The 19,982-nt window shown below is 44.7% G+C and overlaps 1 protein-coding gene across 7 annotated transcripts in view; it reads left to right on the forward strand.

The window, feature by feature from the left end:
- Positions 1 to 1,035: 1,035 nt before the first annotated feature.
- mfhas1 (multifunctional ROCO family signaling regulator 1) overlaps positions 1,036 to 19,982 on the forward strand; it is an 88,239-nt gene continuing 69,292 nt past the window's right edge. For 3 of the 7 annotated variants that reach the window (XR_006315991.2, XR_006315992.2, XR_006315995.2), the window contains exons 1-2: positions 1,037 to 4,090; positions 17,209 to 17,451. Coding sequence is in view for 2 of the 7 variants with exons in the window: in XM_043719924.2 (XP_043575859.2) it covers positions 1,174 to 4,090 (2,917 nt within the window). In the remaining 5 variants the exon portion in view is untranslated. Of the gene's footprint in view, positions 4,091 to 4,306; positions 4,501 to 17,208; positions 17,452 to 19,982 lie in introns of all 7 variants that reach the window. The other 4 variants (XR_015759559.1, XM_043719924.2, XM_043719916.2 and 1 more) reach the window with 4 other exon arrangements.

Below are 19,982 nucleotides of genomic sequence, written 5' to 3' on the forward strand. Positions count from 1 at the left end.
TGACACTTTATGTTTGTGTACCGGGGATCCAAGCACAACTTGATGCAGCCACACACAAATTGGCCATCAGGGTGAGGGTGGCATTGGGTGTGTTTTTTCCCTCGTTGCCCAGGTCTTTATACATCGAGTCCCTTTGGACCCTGGCCATCTTTGATCTCCAATGGAAGATGGCCCGGGTGACTGCGACGGCACAGGTCCTGGGAATGCAGGCTGAGTTGGAAGAGAAGCTATCCTTCCTTTTCCATCACAGATGACATCCAGTGTGACTCTGACAAAGATAAACTTTCCTTCTTCTTTGTCAGAGTCACACTGGATGTCATCTGTGATTTTGATCAGAGCTGTTTCATTACTATGGCAGGATAGAAATTTGATTGAAAAGATTCAACCATGCAGTCTCAGATGAGTTGTGCATTTATTATTGGGAGGGGAAGGGGGAGGACAGGGAGGAGGGAGAGGGGGCGAGGGGAGGGGGTGGTAAAGGGTGGAGAAATGGGGAAGGAAGGGTGGGGAAGGGGAAGGAAGGGTGGGGGAGGATGCAGAGGGGGTTGGGTAGGGGCGAGGGGAGGTAAAGGGTGAAGATGGGCGGAAAGAGTGGAGAAATGGGGAAGGAAGGATGGGGAAGGGGAAGGATGCAGAGTTGGGTGGGTAGGGGTGAGAGGAGGGGGCGGTAAAAGGTGGAGAAATGGGGAAGGAAGGGTGGGGACGAAGGAGGAAGGGTGGTGGAGAAGGATGCAGAGGGGTGGGGTAGAGAAGGGGAGAGAGGGGTGGGGGAGAGGAGAGAGGGGTGGGGGAGAGGGGGCGAGGGGAGGGGAAGGGTGAAGTTTGGCAGAAAAGGTGGAGAAATGGGGAAGGGGATGGATGCAGTGGAGGTTGGGCAGAGGAGGGTGGAGAAATGGGGAAGGGGGAGGAGCATAGGAGGAGGCGGGAGTCAGAGGATGGGCATCAGCGGCGGCAGCTCCTTCTCCCGGGGCCGGTCTGTGGCGCTGCCTTAGAGGCTCGGGTTGAACCTGGAGGTGGGGTAAGAGCGACAGGCTCCATCCCGAGAGGGGGTGAAGGCGGCGGCTTCTCCTCTTCACCCCCCTTACCTACCCTACCCCACCCCAGCCCAGCCCACCGCGGCCAGTGAGAGAGTCCGGGTAAGATGCGGCTGCCGCCCGGGACTGGGAGGCCGCCATGGAGGGGAGGAGGAGGGAGGGAGCGGCTGAAGATGTAGGGGCAGGAGGGAGGCAGGCCGAGTCTCTCAGGATGTCCGAGAGCGGTAGCGGTGGCGGGGGGGGCCTGAAGACGGTGCGGGTCTGGCGCGAGGCGGCTCGCCGCTGCCGCAAACTCCGCGGCAACTGGCGGCAGTTGAGCGCGAGCGGCCCGCGCCTCAGCCTCCCCTCGGACATCGGGCACGTGCAGGTGCTCAACCTCGCCAACAACTCGCTGCTCGAGCTGCCCGACGGCCTCGACTCGTCGCTGTCCGAGCTGCGGGCGCTGATCCTGCGGAGGAACCGCCTGAGGCGCCTGCCCTCCCGACTGTGCGGCCTGCCGCTGCTCGACGAGCTCGACCTGGCGCACAACTGCCTGGCGGCGCTGCCGGCCGAGCTGGGGGCGCTGGGCCGCCTCCGCCGCCTGTGCCTCAGCCACAACAAGCTGCAGCAGCTGCCGCCCGAGATCGGCGGCCTGTCCGCCCTCGAGGAGCTCGACGTCAGCTTCAACGAGCTGCGCCAGCTGCCGGCCAGCCTGGGCCTACTCGCCCGGCTCCGCGCCCTGGACGTCGACCACAACCGCCTGAGCCACTTCCCGCCTCAGATCCTGCAGCTGGCCGAGCTGGAGGAGCTGGATCTCTCCGGGAACCAGATCCGGGCCCTGCCCCGGGACATCCCGAGGCTGCGCTCCGTCAAGATCCTGTGGCTGAGTAGCCTGCGCCTGTCGGCGTTGCCCGACACCTTCTGCGGCCTGGCCGCCCTCGAGAGCCTCATGCTGGACAACAACGGCCTGCGGGCCGTGCCCGAGCGCTTCGGCGAGCTGCGCCGCCTCAAGATGATCAACCTGTCGTCGAACCGCCTGGAGGAGTTCCCCGGCGCGCTGCTGCAGCTCACCGGCCTCGAGGAGCTCTACCTCAGCCGCAACGAGCTGTCCGTCATCCCGGCCGGCATCGCCGCCTTCAGCAACCTGGCCGCCCTGTGGCTGGACAACAACAAGGTGCGCTTCCTGCCCGACTCCATCGTGGAGCTCTCCAACCTGGAGGAGCTGGTGCTGCAGGGCAACCAGATCGCCATCCTGCCTGACTCCTTCGGCAGCCTCTCCAAAGTCAGCCTCTGGAAGATCAAGGACAACCCCCTGATCCAGCCGCCCTACGAGGTCTGCATGAAGGGCATCCCCTACATCGCGGCCTACCAGAAGGAGCTGGCGCTCTCGCAGCCCGCCGTCAAACCCAGGCTCAAGCTGGTGCTGATGGGCTCCAAAGGCGCCGGCAAGACCTCTCTCAGGCAGTGCCTGGTTGGGAACGCACCGGGTGCCCCTGCAACTCACGCCAAGGGAATCGAGGTGACCCAGTGGGTGGCAGATGCTGAGAAAAACCTGACCTTCATTGTCTACGACTTGGCTGGGGACCAGAACTATGATCTTATCCAGCCCTTCTTCCTCTCCCCAGGTGCACTGTACGTGCTGGTGGTCAGCCTGAGAGCCTATGCCCCCGATCGGTTTTACGAGCTGGTTGGCTATTTCTTGCACTTGCTCGGTGCCAGGGTCCCTCACGGGGTCGTGTGTGTGGTAGGAGCGCATGTGGACCAATGCAATGAGAAAGAGGTGGAGGAAAAGTGCCTGGACATCCATCATCAGATCGCACTGCAGGAGAAGAGAGATGTTGAGTTCATGCAGGCTGTGGCCGAGAAGGTGGATGGGGCACTGGGGCAAGAGTTTGACCTGCGAGCTACAAGCCCACATGCGCCCTTTTACGGAGTCTCTGATAAGAATTTGAGGAGAAAGAAGGCCCAGGTGCAGTACCTATTGAACAACCGTCTTCAGATCCTGTCCCCAGTTATCACTGTCAGCTGTCAGGGGGATCATGTTGGAATTACTCGCTTGAAGGAAAAGCTTCTTTCTGTGGCTGAACATAGAGAGATTTTCCCGAATCTGCATAGAGTCTTACCCAAATCCTGGCAGAGGCTGGAGGAACTGCATTATAAACCTCAAGAGCTCTGGCTTTCCTGGTGGGATTCTGCCAGGTTGGGATTACAAGCTGGTCTTACTGAGGACCGACTCCAAAGCGCCCTGTCCTATCTGCACGAAAGTGGCAAGCTGCTGTATTTTGAGGACAGTCTGACTCTCAAAGAGTGCGTCTTTCATAACTTGACCAAGCTGATTGACATCCTGAATGTCTTCTTCCAGCGCGATGCCTCAGTTCTGCTCCAGAAACTCTTGGCAGATGCCAATATTGATGAGCTGAGGGCAACACAACTGCACCATTATGTGGAGGGATTCCTGCTTCATGGACTGCTCCCTCTGCACATTATTCGTCTGCTTCTCAAGCCGCATATTAAAACTCAGCAGGATCTTCATTTGATTCTGGAACTACTGGAGAAGATGGGACTCTGTTACTGCCTGAACAAACCCAAAATTACTCCTATAAATGGTGTACCCATTTGGTTTAAATTCCCCTGTTATGTGAAAAATGAAGTTCCCCATGCAGAAGCCTGGATCAATGGGTCCAACCTTTCTGGACAACAGTTGGCAATCGAACAGCTCCAAGTGGAGTATAGTTTCCCTTTTTTGTTCCCACCAGGCTTATTTCCCAGATATAGTGTCCAGATCAACTCTCATGTTGTACACCGGTCAGATGGCAAGTACCAGATCTTTGCTTACAGGGGCAAGGTTCCAGTGGTGATCAGTTACAGACCAACCCAAAGTAGCTTGCAAGCAGACACCTTATCTATTGCTAGTCATGCTTCTTTGCCAAATATTTGGACTGCATGGCAAGCCATAATTCCTCTGATGGAAGAACTGAATGTACTCCTCCAGGAATGGCCGGGGTTATACTTCACTGTGCATGTCCTGTGCTCTAAGTGCCTTAAAAGAGGGTCTTCAAATCCTCACACCTTTCCAGGTAAGATATTTTGATAATTAGAAGCAACTATCTCAACACCTCTTGTATGTGTGATTCATTAAGCTTTAATGTTTATTTATTTGTGCTGTAGGAACGTTAGGTCTTTCAAATACTTCCAGCAGTGGAATTTCATTTTGCAATTATAGATGTGATGCTTCTTGAATCCCTTCCTGACTTTGTAACTATGTTTCTTTATTCCATGATCAATAATTTTAGAAATATGGTCCATGGGCTGATTCATAATGTCAGGTGAAAGGGAGGACTGCAGATGCTGGAGATTAGAGTTGAGGTCAATTTTATCCTTATTCCTGATGAAGGACTTTTATCGAAAACATCGATTTTCCTGCTCCTTGGACGCGTCTGACTTGCTGTGCTTTTCCCGCACCAGATTCTCGACTCTGATTCATAGTGTAAGTCATTGGTTCTGCCCGGTTGTCTTATGATTCATGAGCTGCACCAGTGCTAACCATTCTCCTTAGCAATTGCATGATGTTATAACCAGAATAACTTTCTCAGATGTAGCATAGGCTGCCAGAACTGAAAACTACAACAATGTCTTATTAGCAAACCTTTACTGTTATCATATCCACTGTGATTTTCGCATAGCTAGGAGAAGTGAGTGTAAATGTTTGAGAGAGGAGAGAGAAACTTTGTGGGTGTCTCTTGAGAATCTGCGTATTTCCACAATCCCCAGCCTCTCTTTCTCAATACAAACTATGCAGTCTTCCTTTGGCCTGCCTTGCCTCATCCAATGGAAATTACCCCACTGTCTAACACACATCTTACAAAAGCAGATGCACTGAGGAAGGGTTTTTTTCCTCAGGCGCTGCATGACCTGCTGAGTATTTCCCGCATGTTCTATTTTTTTAATTCCCACAGTGTTAATTTTCTCTCTTCATAGTCGTAGTCACTTCTCTGACAACTTCTGTGCTCTAAGCTTTTTATTGCTTTGAAGTCTTTTCTGTAAAGGTCTATTCAGAACTATTCCTCATTGTGTTGGAATATTTTGCTTGTGGCATGCACTGCTTTTATGGTAAAGGTATAGTGTCTACTTCCTAACTGTTTAATGATTGTGGAACATATGATTAGGTATGACAGCTTCACTGACTGCATTGGTTTGCATGCAGCACTAATTCTTGATTTCTCCTTTTAATATTCATGCTTGAAAGGTGTTGTAAATTTAGATTCTTGACTAATTGGGAGCAAAGGTAAGCAGTGCTGTCACAAGACTTGGATTTGGTAGAATCTTCCAGTTGGTGAGTGTTTTGGCTCTCTTTGTGGCTCAATGAGTTCATCCATTGAATTGTCGAATCGTGTTTGAACAGACATTTCTGATTCAGTCCTGGCCTGTGATTTCCCTTGGCAAGAAGAGTGCTAGATTTAAAGTTATTCCCTGTAATGGAAAGTGAATTATCTGAGGTTCCCAGTCCTGAAAACTTTTAAGTTACCACATCACTATTAAAAATTCAAGGTGGGTCTCTATATAGCTAGTTCTCCTTTAGAGTGAGTAAAACCCTGCATTCTCATTCCTGTATCCAGCAACCTGCTGGTTCAGGTGAGGGATTGAGGTAAGATCAACCCTGATGCCTTTGGGAAAGACTTAGCATTGCTTCCAGACTCTCAGATATAAAGTCAGGAGCCATATGTGTCAGGGGAGCCTATGCAATGACAGACTTTGGAGTGGAGATCTTGGAAGGTGGTTAGTCTGTGGCATTCTCTTCCCCTGAAAGCAGGGCTGGCAGGGTCATCACATATCCTCAAGGATGAGTTGAACAGCCTTTTCCCTAGACCAGGGATTCTAGGGATGTGTTGGGCCCAGTGGGAACAAGAGTTAAGACTACATTCAGATTAACTATAATCTTGTGTAATGGCAGAGCAATCTCAAAGGCTTGAATGGCCCACTCTTGTTCTTTAGATTAGATTCTTTACAGTATGGAAGCAGGCCGTTTGGCCCATCCGACCCTCCACAGAGTAACCCACCCAGACCCATTCCCCTATCCTTTTTTACCCCTGACTAATGCACCTAACACTATGGGCAATTTAGCATGGCTAGTTCACCTGACCACATCTTTGGATTGTGGAAGGAAACTGGCACACCTGGAGGAAACCCACGCAAACACTGGGAGAATGTGCAAACTCAACACAGACAGTTGCCTGAGGTGGGAATCTAACCTGGGTCCCTGGCGCTGTGAGGCAGCAGGGCTGACCAGTGAGCCATCGTACCGCCCTTTGTTCCTATTGTTGCCTAGTAGTCCTGTACATTTGTATCCCTCACCAAATCATTCCAGAGCATGTTGATTTTTTTTTGCTGCTTTTAACTAAATCGCTTAAATAACCAATCATGTGTGTGCCTCTTAACTACCTACCAATTCGGATTATGTTTAACCTGGTGTAATTAAACCACACTTACGAGAATGGAGTTTGACTGGTCCAGTGTCTCACTTGGGCCAGGCAGGGAGAATGGGCTTGTTCTGGTTACTTTGTCCATGACCTCTGTTTAATGTTTAACTGATCCACAAAGGATTCATCCTGCAACGGTCAATAGTTTCCTTTTAAAGTCCTACACATTGTTCAACGTAGTGCGTTTTGTGGGTACTGGACCAAACTTAAGACTTGCACTACAAAGGTTTTTCCTTTTAATGTTTAACCTCCTGTTGTGAATGGGAATGCATCAGGTGATTTTTCACTCGGGGGTTTGCCAGTGATGTTCATATGTGACCTTGGTTGTGGATGGCATGTAGAAGTATTAAGCAAATAGCCTTGTTATGACGTTCTGTCAGTAACAAACTTCACTCTGTTATTCCTTTAAACTGCCTTGTTGCAAGCATACTTTGTTCTTTTAGCTATATGGCCCAGTTTCCTTTTCTTTTCCCCATTCCTCCCCCCCCGCACTCTGCCAACACCCATTAGTTTGCTATGTCGGTCTTTTTGGTGTCTGGCTTTGTTTTCTGCTGAGGAATTTATAGGGAGATACTGGCCAAGCAGATGTTCCTTTAGAAAAATAATCTGGGCCTCACTGAATTTAATGATAAGTAGTTTCCAACTAACTTGATCTTGATTGAAAGCTTTGATCAGAAATTCATGCTTTGTGGTCACTGAGTCAGAACCAGGTGCAGTGTCACATGCTTTTAAACCAGCTGTAAATTACAGTACAGTGACATTCCTGAAGGTCATGGGTTCAAGCCTACCGAAAAGGTTTGAATGGGTGGCTCTGGGTCTTACTGAAAAAAGAATTGCATCTGAAGGAAGCATGTGCAAATTGGCCAGCAAACTCTGGTAAGGAAGATTGCAAATCATAAGCTGTTGGCAAATTTGAATCACACTACTGCTGCCGCCTTCACAAGAACAGCATCCTGTGCGTAATGTCTCTGTTTCATGAATTTTCTGTTTTGGGTAACACTCCAAAGGTTCTTGGACAATTTAAGTTGCGTAGTTAATGGGCAGTATTGTTTGAAAAATGATGACAATTGATTATCAAACCATTTCTCCTGCCTAAAAAGTTAGTGGTGATTAAGTACGAAGTTCAAAGTTTGTGTGAAGATTTGTAGCTCGACTGCTCGTTGTTGTGGTTCTGTTCGCCGAGCTGGAAGTTTTTGTTGCAAACGTTTCGTCCCCTGACTAGGCGACATCATCAGTGCTTGGGAGCCTCCTGCGAAGCGCTTCTTTGATGTTTCCTCCGGTGTTTATAGTGGTCTGTCCCTGCCGCTTCCGGTTGTCAGTTTCAGCTGTCCGCTGTCGTGGTTGGTATATTGGGTCCAGGTCGATGTGTTTGTTGATGGAGTTTGTGGATGAATGCCATGCCTCTAGGAATTCCCTGGCTGTTCTCTGTCTGGCTTGCCCTATGATAGTAATGTTGTCCCAGTCGAATTCATGTTGCTTGTTGTCTGCGTGTGTGGCTACTAAGGATAGCTGGTTGTGTCGTTTCGTGGCTAGTTGATGTTCATGTATGCGGATTGTTAGCTGTCTTCCTGTTTGTCCTATATAGTGTTTTGTGCAGTCCTTGCATGGTATTTTGTACACTACATTAGTTTTGCTCATGTTGGGTATCGGGTCCTTCGTTCTGGTGAGTTGTTGTCTGAGCGTGGCTGTTGGTTTGTGTGCCGTTATGAGTCCTAGGGGTCGCAGTAATCTGGCTGTCAGTTCTGAGATGCTCCTGATGTATGGTAGTGTGGCTAGTCCTTTTGGTTGTGGTGTGTCCTCGTTCCGTGGTCTTTCTCTTAGGCATCTGTTGATGAAGTTGCGCGGGTATCCGTTTTTGGCGAATACTTTGTATAGGTGTTCCTCTTCTTCTTTTTGCAGTTCTGGTGTACTGCAGTGTGTTGTGACCCTTTTTGAATAGTGTCCTGATGCAGCTTCGTTTGTGTGTGTTGGGGTGGTTACTTTCATAGTTTAGGACTTGGTCTGTGTGTGTGGCTTTCCTGTATACCCTTGTAGTGAATTCTCCGTTCGGTGTTCTCTGTACCATCACTTCTAGGAATGGGAGTTGTCTATCCTTTTCTTCTTCTCTCGTGAATCGGATTCCTGTGAGTGTGGCGTTGATGATCCGGTGTGTTTTTTCTATTTCCATGTTTTTAATGATTACAAACATGTCATCGACATATCTGACCCAGAGTTTGGGTTGAATTTGTGGTAGGACTGTTTGTTCTAACCTTTGCATAACTGCCTCTGCTATGAGTCCCGAGATTGGTGATCCCATGGGTGTTCCGTTGATTTGTTCGTATATCTGGTTGTTGAATGTGAAGTATGTTGTGAGGCACAAGTCCAGTAGTTTAAGTATGCCGTCTTTGTTGATAGGTTCAGCGTCCTGGTTTCTGTTCTGTATGTCCAGTAGGTTGGCTATTGTTTCTCTGGCTAGGGTTTTGTCAATCGAAGTGAACAGTGCCGTCACGTCGAATGATATCATGGTTTCTTCTTTGTCTATGTGTATATTTCTGATGATGTCCAAGAATTCCTGTGTTGATTGTATAGAGTGTTTGGATCCGCTGACCAGGTGTTTCAGTTTCTGTTGTAGTTCTTTGGCCAGTTTGTATGATGGTGTCCCTGGTAGTGATACTATGGGTCTGAGTGGGATGTCTGGTTTGTGTACTTTAGGTAATCCATAGAATCTGGGGGTGTTGTTGCTTTCCGGTTTCATTCTTTGTAGGTCAGCTCTGGTTATCTGTCCGTTTTTTTGTAGATTCCTTAGTGTGTTATTTATCCTATTGGTGAGTTGTGGTGTGGGGTCAAATTCCTTCATTTGGTAGGTGTTGATATCTGCAAGTAGTTGTTGTGCTTTTTGGATGTAATCAGATTTATCTAGGATGACCGTCATTCTGCCTTTATCTGCTGGTAGTATGATTATGTTCTTATCGTTTCTTAGTGATTTCAGTGCTTCCCTCTCCTTGGTGTTGAGGTTATGTGTTTGTCTTTTCCTTATTATCATAGGTACGACAGTTTGTCTCACTGTTTGTTGTGTCTCTTCTGTCAGTCCATTGTTCTTGAGTGTGCATTCTAGTGCTGCTAGAAGTCTTATTTCCTTCAAGTTTCGAATTACTTAAGGAATTTTAAAAGTATATTTTTCTTTGCCTTTCTTACCTTCTATTGTTTTGAGTGGAATCTTAGAGTTACTGTGGGAGGGGGCTTGGGTTCCATCATCCATTCAGAGGTCTCAAGTTCCCAACAATCTTGCGGACAAAATAAATGTCTAAAACGTGAATGTGAATACATGAAGGATGTTAATGGTTTGCCACCTGCTCTATCAGAATCTGAGCTACAGTCTTTCCATTTTCTTTACATTCTTTCATGGGATGAGTGTGTCACTAGCAGCATTTGTTGCTCATTCTTTGCCCTCAAAATGATGGGAGTGAACTACCTTCTCAGCCCACCAACTCATCCAGTGTAGTTGCATGAACTGTGACTATTCAGGAGTTGATTAGGAGAACTGAATGGCTTGCTAAGCCTTTTCAAAGAGTAGCTAGGAAACAGTCATATGCTGAAGTACCATGTAGACCAGATTAGATTACATTACAGTGTGGAAACAGGCCCTTCGGCCCAACAAGTCCACACCAACCCGTCAAAGCGCAACCCACCCCATACCCCTACATTTACCCCTTACCTAACACTACGGGCAATTTAGCATGGCCAATTCACCTGACCTGCACATCTTTGGACTGTGGGAGGAAACTGGAACACCCGGAGGAAACCCACGCAGACACTGGGAGAATGTGCGAACTCCACACAGTCAGTTGCCTGAGGCGGGAGTTGAAGCCGGGTCTCTGGCGCTGTGAGGCAGCAGTGCTAACCACTGTGCCACCGTGCCGCCACCAGCTTTGATAAGTATGGAGTTTGTTTTTTTTTTGCAACAGGAACACACTGACTGTAGCACCAGCCAGCTCCGAGCCAGTCCCCTGTGGTAGTGCTTATATTTTTGGAGTTTCTTCTTTAAAGGATATTGACAAATTATAGAATGGTTACAGCAAAGACAGGCCATTTAGCCCTATGAAGAAGCAATTTGCCTAGTGCTGCTCCCTCCTTTTATCTGGGGCCCTGAAAATGTTTCCTTCTTTGCAACTGATCCAATTTCCTTTTGAAAGCCTCAGTTGATCCTCGCTCTGCCGTATGGGTTTTTGCAACAATCAGATTTGCTTCCTGCTATAAGCATAAAGCTATGGCCTGGTGGTATTATTGCTAGACTATGAATTCAGAGTCTTATAATATTTTTCATTATTCTGTATAGGCCCTTGATGTGTGCATATTGTCTGAAATTGAGGGAAACACAGCAGCACTTGAGAATTATTCTCTTGCTGTGAAGTGCTTTGTGACACCCGGACTATGTGAAACATGATTAATAAAAGCAAACTTATTTCATTTTGCATTTTGGCTCTCAAGCTTGGTAGTAGGTTTCTCACTTGAAAATGCTCGGTTGTAATTGGCAGTGTAAGAGGAAGATGATACAGCAGTATCAATATGCCACCAGAAGTGGGTTTAACCACTTGAATGATGCACTGGAATAGATGAGAAAAGAAAATCACTGATGCAAAACAGTTGCACTGCAAGTTGCATAACTCTGCTTAAGCTATCAGGACTGATCAATGATGCTGTATCGTTTAAAAAAAAATTTAATGGGAATGAAATTTATAAGGGGGTCAAGGGTTACTAGGTGAAGGTAGGAGGATGGGGTTAAGAAACACATCAGCCATGATTGAATGTTGGAGCAGGCTTGATGGGTCGAATGGCCTAATTCTGCTCCAATGTCCTACGGTCTTATAATGTAATCTTTAATTGGATGTAAAGTTTACTTATTTTTATGTTCTTCAGGTCCCCTTGGTAGTTTCTAATGTTTTTAGATTTTGTGCATTAGTTACGTAACGACACCTGGCATACTTTTAAATGCCAAAACTTTAATCTCCCAGGAGATTATTTTCACACTAGTTTCATGCTCCATTTCAAATGATCATTCAAGTTATTAGTGGGTCGGTTAGCTCGGTTGGCCAGATGGCTGGTTTACAAGTGCCAGCAGCATGGGTTCAGTTTCTATACTAGCTGAGGTTGTTATGAAGCTTCATCTGTCTCAACCTCTTTCCCCTTACCTGGTGGTAACCTTCAGGTTAAACCACCATGAAGTGTCTTTCTCTAATAAGACAGCAGCCTCTGGTCTGTTAAGACTATGGTGACAGCAAGTTACAATGGAGCCCAAGAAGGAAATTTTCCAAATGGGTAAATTAATCAAAGAGATTGGCTTTAACAAGTGCTTTAAATCCTGAGAGGCAGAGGTTTAGGGGGTAAGTATCAAGGCATGCGATCTACACAACTAAAGGCTTGGCCACTAGTAGTGGGATTAAGAGAAAGACTGATGAACAAGAGGTCAGAGTTGGAGGAGTGCAGAATTCTTAAGGGGGATTTTGGGCTGGACAAGACTGAAGTAATTAGTGCTTTTTAAAAAATTTTGTTTAATTCACGCATTGAGTGTGATCCAGAGTAGAGGGATGATGGGTGAGTGGCACTTGCTGGGTGTTAAGATGTGGGCAGCAGTGTTTTGGATGAGTTCACAGTAGTCAAGTGAGTATTCCATTGCCAATCCACCACTAAACAACTTTGATATTGCACTTCAGTCTGCTGCAGACATTCAAAGGAGGAGATCTACATTTAAATCAAATTTACTTTAACAACATAGAGGTTGACTACTCATTTTTGTTCATGGTTGAGCCAAGCATTTTTGACTTCCTGTTGCTGAAACTTTGGGATGTTTAACCCAAAGGTTTAAAGATGCTCTATAAGTGGAACTTGTCATCCAAGGCATAAATAAAAATTACAACTAAATTTGCAGTCCCATTCTCCTTGCAACAACAATGAGAAATGATTTTTTTTTGTACCATCAATACGGTTGTAGTGTACGACTCTCTAACCAGCATTCAAGCTGACACATGAGCAAATTTGATTGAGACTTGGGTGAAGTAGAATGAGATTCTAACAGACTTTATTCTGTGTAAGTTTAGCATTGGTGGAAACTCACTGTTTAAGGAAAGTACTGTGACTATGGAGCTATAATTTATACCTCCCACATATGCAGCCAATGTAGTGTTTAACATTGCATTCTGTATAAAACTGCATGCACCCATGGTGCATTAAAAGGAATTGTGTGTTACCTGAAAACACTGCAGTGGAGTGGTTAAGTGTTTCAGTAGGTTGGATGCTAGTCAGCTACTAGCTTCCAGATGTCCTTCCTCTTGTGCAGCTGTTAACCAGCTGTGGGTTGCCAGATGGAAACAATAAGAACCATGCCTTGGATCAGCACGTTTGTGAAGGATCTGAAGCAACTGAGCAAAGGAAGTTACCCCATCAGAACAAGGAGAGTAAATAACACTGGCCTTCGTTGTTACTGAGATCCAGTAGTAATTGGGAGTAGGGATGCAGACTGGCCCTTCTGTGATACAGCAGCACTGGAACATTCTGCCTGCACAGACCAACTCAATCTGCATAATATATAGACATTTGGGCTGCCTAACAGATGGATGTTCGCAGATTCTAAAATAAAGTCATTTTTTTGGCTCTTTTAATGAATCCAAGGGCACTGAGGCCAACTATAGTCTGGCAGAGATTATGTAACTAGTGTGACTATATCCTGATTTGGGTGATATTGGGTGTAATTCTGTTGCACAATACTATTTCCCTTCTCTAGGATAAAGGCCATAACTCTTTTCAGAAAGAGAGAGATCCTATAGATGAATTTCTGTAGAGGCCAAGCCCTTTTTTGCATTTGTCCAAATGATTTCTTTTGCTATAAATTCTGTGCTTATAAGCCTGTTCCATGACTACCTGATGAAGGAGCAACGCTCTAGAAGTTAGTACTTCCAAATAAACCTGTTGGTCTTTAACCTGGTGTTGTGATTTTTTAACTTTGTCCAAATGATTTCAGGCAGTGCACCAAGCCTTTTTAGCCAGAACAGGAATTGTTGTGCCAGGAAAAGATCATGTTCTATTTAGTTTTCTTTCTACCATTCTGGTTGTCACATGATACAATGACAGAGTTCTTGATTAATTATGACAATCAATCTCTTGTCAATTCGTCTACAGAAGCCCCAGACATGAGATAGGGAAAATCAGTTGCAGAGACAGCTTTGGGATCCATTGGTCTAAAGTTGCCTTCACTGAGCCATATGTCATGTCTCACATTACTCCTATATTGCATCGCAAGATATTATCTCATCTGCATATAAATAAATCAATGTCAGCAGCTTTCAGCATTTCCCTCAGGTGCCTGTCTGTGGTTGGACCAACCGTTCACTGAAATCATATTTCTGTATGTTAGTTTAGAATTTCCTCTGCTACGTGCACAATTGTCACCTAGTCCTGTTGTTCAAAACAAGTTCAAACAACTTATCTATAATTTCTTTTTTGCCCTTTAGTCTCTAGAATCTTAAAAGATCAAACATAACCAGTTTTCTCCTCTCTCTCTCTCCTTACCAATGAGAGCCTGTTAAATTTACGTTGTTCCTCCATAACCTCAATTATTTTTGGTTGCAAATTTTAATATCCTTTGTGTTTCATGGTAGTTCGAAGTTGGTTACCTTCTTTATCCTCAGGGTGGAAATCTTTTTGGATATATTTTATTGTAGTTAGTTGGAGATAGCATTCCTTGTTTTTTAACCATTTATGTAATATTGTCTATTATGCAATAACATATGTAGTTCTCATATGTGCGGGTCCTGATCTGCCTCTGGAGTAAAACAGTAAAGTTCTGCTTTGGTTTGACACTGCATGAAGTGTACATTCATTTTGGTGTTCAACCTGGATGTGTAAAATTCTTTAAACTTGGCTAGAGAGCTTACTCCATTTGATTTCCATATACAGTAAAATGTTTGTCATGTGTGGGGTTTCTCCCAACTTTGGCTGATTTAAAAATTTGCATTTCCATGCCATATAGTAACATTAGCTGTCTGATTATTTTGACAAAGTATATATGTGTGCTCAGGAATGGAGTGCACAGGGTTGATGGGATTGTTGGTTAGAAAAGCCCCTTTGCACTTTCTGGGCCCACCGGAACCTGCCAGGAGTCCCAACCCCTAGTTGCACAAGGTCAATCCCCTCATTTTAATGGTCCCCCAGCCTTTCAAATCTGACCTTCACTTCCCCTCACTGAGACACTCGATCCTGACTTTAACTTGGCATCTATGTGTGGTGAGATTACCTGTTGTCTTACTAGTGCCTGGTACTAGAGCTGCTGACTATCCACTTTGTCAGTGGGTTTTCCTCTGGAAACATGCGGTTGTGGTGTGGGGAGTCTCAGTTTGAAGCAATGAATGCTATGTCTGGTACTTAACCTGATGGCTACCTCACAACAATTAGTGGTGGCATCCCTCTTGGCTTTATAGCTGGGAGAATGGAGATCAGAGCATCTTTTTAAAGTCCGACCTCAAGTCTTATAAAAGCTGATGTCTGAAGTTGAATTATATCTGTGAGCATGAAGCCAGTATATAGAAGAGCATTGGTAACAGAAGACACAGCCGCAAATGGTAGTATGGTTAAAATCAGGGATACTTGAGAATGAAGTTAAAGGCATGCTGATAGTTCGGAGAGTTGTGTGGTTGGAGGACATGATAGAGATGGGGATGGACCATACTACAGTTTGAATATTGTAGGTGAGGTTTGAATGTGAACCAATGTAGGTCAGTGAGTACAGAGTGACAGGGCGATGGAAGTTTGGGTGAGTAAAGTGTCAGGCAGCAAAGTTTTGCAATCATCCCAACTCTATGGAGGGTGAAATGTGGGAGATTAGCCAAGAGTACATTTGAACAGTCGAGTCTGGAAGTAATAAGACTGTAAGTGAGTATTTAGCAGCAGATGAGATGAGATATGATAAGGTCATGTGATAGTATTGAGATGGAAATAGGAAAATTTAATGATGGGACAAATATGTGGTTGGAAGTTCATCTAGGGATTAAACATAGCATCAAATTTTCAGCCTGATTTGTTCCTGTGCTATATTGTTCTATGTTGTCCCAATGACCAATGGACAGAGGAATGGTGTTGGTTTCTAAGTAACCGAGTTTAGATGAGAGGCCATAAGTGGTGGTGTAATATTAAATTAAAGGAAATTTCTACCCAACAGTACTAGATGTCAAATAAACAGTCTGATAATTTAATAAGAATGGAGTTGTCAGGAGAGATGGTGGTGAGCTGTTACCAGCATAAATTCTAAAACTTTCAGATGCTGCCATCAAGAGATTGCTGTCCTGCTGTTTCTCATCTAGAAGCTAAGATACACCAGAGTTAATGGTAACTGCAAATGATGCTCTGTTTTTGATTACAAATGTAAAATGCAACCAGGTGAGTGCAGTCCCACCCAGACAGACTGACATGAGGGGTGGGGTTACTGGGGGAGAGTGGTGTGGTCAGTTGTCTCAAAGGCTGAGAAGGATAAGGAGAGATGCTTTACTATTGTGACTTTGGTGCTATGGTGGGGAGTAAATCTGATTGGAGGGATTCAGACATTATGTTCTGGGAAAGATGTGCATGAACCTTTGAGATGTTGTTTCAGGGAATTTGTAGAGGGAGATTGGTAGTTTGTAAGGTGTGAGAATTTGACAGTTTTTTTAAGAAGCTGCACAATGCCAAATTGGGGGAAAAAAACAGGAACAACAACGGGAAAATACAGCTATCAGCAACATGGGGACCATTTCAGGAAGGTGAGTCATTAACAGGTTTGTGTAAATATGGTTCAGACCTGGAAGTGGTTCTTTATGGAAAAGATGTGTATGAGAGAGGGCTTAAGGGGGGAGTCAGGAGAAAAGCTAGAGAAAGATGCACATTTAGGATTAGGACAGAAGGAAGCTCTTCAAGTTTGGGCCATGGGCTGGCAGAGGCAGCTGCTCAGGTTGTCCTAATCTTAGAGGCAATTGTCACAATCACAATAGAATTTATTATTTTACTGGTATTCAGGCTCTCGTTAACATTCGCTCTTACACTTAAACAACTAATAATCTTTCTTGCAAGCACACACACATCCCATGCATTAACACTTGGATTAATATCCAGACTCACCTACTGATATACTTTGTCATGCTCCATAGTGATACAATTGTACACTCTTATTCCACTAATATTCATATGCTGTCATATATAAGCTGAAATACTAGAAAATATGCAGTGTTTTGCGTGATCTCATTGGTCTCCTGGAATACAGGAGCCAGCTGTACTCCTTTAGCGTGATTTCTTTCCTCATTTGGGGAAAATGAGACCCCACTATTACAGTTTGGGCAGCTTGGCCAATCATTAGAAATGAATACAGACCACCGGGGGATGCACTGCCATCGGATCGTGGAAGCATATCTAAAAGTGTCTATTAAAATGAATTGGATAAATATGTGCAAAGGAATGCATTGAAAGGGGAAGTGGAACTAATTAGCTCTTTAAACAGCAATGGGCCAAATGACCTTCTGCAGTCTCAGATTCTATCATTCTAATCTGTAGAAGTTGTATATTTGACATGTTTGTCTTTTGCTGTAATGATTTAGGATTTTCCACTAAGTACGTGTTGTACGATCGGTGAACAGAATCAAGTAGTCATTTATCTTGTGAAATTCCTTGCATGCTGTTAAACTGTAAATACTGTATTTGTCCTAATCTTTTAAATCTCCTAGGATCATATCACTATCTTCAAGAATGATAATTCCATGAATCTTCAAAGTAACAAGTAACTTCATGATCTTCCTGGTTGGAAACCTGCCACCTTTTCGTTCTGTTCAGTGTTTCTTCCCACTGCCTGGAATTCCAAGGTCGACGGATTTGCAGAATTGGTGCTTGTCACGCTGCCTTCTTGAAGATATTTAACTATTTCATTCTCTCTGACAGTGATGAAGCTGATCTTTATTAACCTTTAAAGGGTAAGGGGTTGTTAGTGTACTTGGGGTGAGACAATTTCATGATTGACGTTTGAAGATATACTTTTGTCCTTTATTTACTGCTTTCAAATTTATTAAAATATGCAATGCTGCACACTACTGTGCTTTGCCAATTACTGTATGTTTAAAAAATGAAGGAGGACAAGCATTTATAGAGTCTTAGAGATGTACAGCATGGAAACAGACCCTTCGGTCCAACTCGTCCATGCCGACCAGATATCCCAACCCAGTCTAGTCCCACCTGCCAGCACCCGGCCCATATCCCTCCAAACCCTTCCTATTCATACACCCATCCCAATGCCTCTTAAATGTTGCAACTGTACCAGCCTCCACCACTTCCTCTGGCAGCTCATTCCATGCACGTATCACCCTCTGTGGAAAAAGTTGCCCCGTAGATCTCTTTTGTATCTCTTTTATATCTTGTCTATTTATCTTATTCATGCCCCTCATAATTTTGTAAACCTCTATAAGATCACCCCTCAGCCTCCGACATTCCAGGGAAAACAGCCCCAACCTGTTCAGCCTCTCCCTATAGCTCAAATCCTCCAACCCTGGCAACATCCTTGTAAATCTTTTCTGAACCCTTTCAAGTTTCACATCTTTCTGATAGGAGACCAGAATTGCACGCAATATTCCAACCAATGTCCTGTACAGCTGCAACATGATCTCCCAACTCGTGTACTCAATACTCTGACCAATAAAGGAAAGCATACCAAATGCCGCCTTCACTATCCTATCTACCTGCGACTCCACTTTCAAGGAGCTATGAACCTGCACTCCCATTTATGGTGCCTTTTATGATCTCAGAAAGCCATACAATTCTTCATAGGTAATGAACCACATTGGCTACTAAGTCTCTTACAGTGGTTGCAATGTGTGCAAAGAAAGATCCCACAAACAGTACTGAGGTAAATGATCAGACAATGTGTGCTAGTGATAAGTGTTGTGTTATACATATTGATCAGGGCATTTGAAGAATGGTCTTTTTCTTTTGCTGTCATACCATGAGATTTTTTATATCCACTCAGGAGGGTCAATAATACCTTTATTTAACACATCATGCAAAATAATAGCATCTTTGGGTGCAGCAATGCCCTAGTAATGTTGAAGCATCAACCTGGATTATGTGTTCATATCTCTGGAGTGGGGCTTCAGCCCACAACCTTTTGACCCTTAACCTTCTCACCTGCACTACTTCACAGATTGAACAATTGTGTTATCGAACAGTGTTCCCGTATCTCAGATATCATTGTTCAGGCTGCACACTCATTGCATTACTTGGTATTGGACTCTCCTGTAGGGTGTCATTTTTTTTTCTCTGTCTGAGTCAACTGATGGCCTGAATACTGTCTTTGTGGTGAATCTGTTCCAAACATCAAGAGCACCATTGAGTTTCACTGTGAATATTAAATTAGCCAATTGTCTTTGACATCGTCAGAATTTCTCTAATTCTGAAAGAAAATAAAGACTTGTCTTTTATGTAGCACCCTTCATCTTCTCAAGATTTATAAGATCTTGAGGTGTCGTCACTGTTTTCATGTAGAAATTATAGACAGTTGGTTAGGTTTTAACTGTATTTGTGTTACTATTGCCTGTTCATTTCTCGGGGGAGGGCTTGGAAATTCCCTTTGCTCTGTAGCTCAAGACTGAACTCTGCAACACCCTAGCTTTCAATGAGATTTACTTCTTTTTTGAGTACTGACTTCGGAATTGTCTGCTAAAATCTTTTAACAAAAAATTTAAACAGTATTAATTGTTCCTCAAGTTGATACACATCCTGTTGAATCAGCAAGTAGAAGAAATTGAGACCATCGGCACAAAAGCTGACCTGAAGTTGAGGAAATCTCATGCGTAAATTAAAACCAAAGCTTTGGCAAGTGTCCAAGGCAGTGATGTTACAGTGATATTTTGGGGAAGCTATAAACCAAGACTTGCGCTTGCAGCTCTTTTCAGATGAATTCCCTGACTTGATTGTTTGCTTTAAAAAAAAGAAAAACTTTTTTTTTTTAGTTATTTTTGTTCGCAGCCTCAGGATATCCTGCAGTGCTTAAAGCCATTGAAATACCTTTTGAAGCGTAGTCACTTTTGTAATGTTTTTATTCGTTCTTGGGATATGGGTGTTGCTGGTTGGCCAGGATTTATCACCCACCACTAGTTGCCCTTGAGAAGGTGGTGGTGAGTCACTTTCTTGAATCGCTGCAGTCCACTTGCTGAAGGTATACCCACAATATCCTAAGGGGGAGTGTTTCCAGGATTTTCACCGACCAACATTGAAGAAATGGCAACATATTTCCAAATCAGGATAGGGAGTGGCTGAAGGGGTACTTACAGATGATGGTGTTCTTAATGGTACTGGCTGAGAGTTTGAAAAGTACTGTCTTAAGGAGCCTTGATGAATTTCTGCAATGTTTTTGTAGATGACACAAGTACTGCTAATGAGCATTGGTGGTGGAAGGAGTGAATGTTTGTTAATGGGCCAGTCAAGTGGCTGCTTTGTCAGAATGTCAAACTAC

Source organism: Chiloscyllium plagiosum, unplaced genomic scaffold (assembly GCF_037043375.1).
Source record: "Chiloscyllium plagiosum isolate Xiang-an unplaced genomic scaffold, Cpla_swu_hap1 HiC_scaffold_2, whole genome shotgun sequence".
NCBI lineage: Eukaryota > Metazoa > Chordata > Chondrichthyes > Orectolobiformes > Hemiscylliidae > Chiloscyllium > Chiloscyllium plagiosum.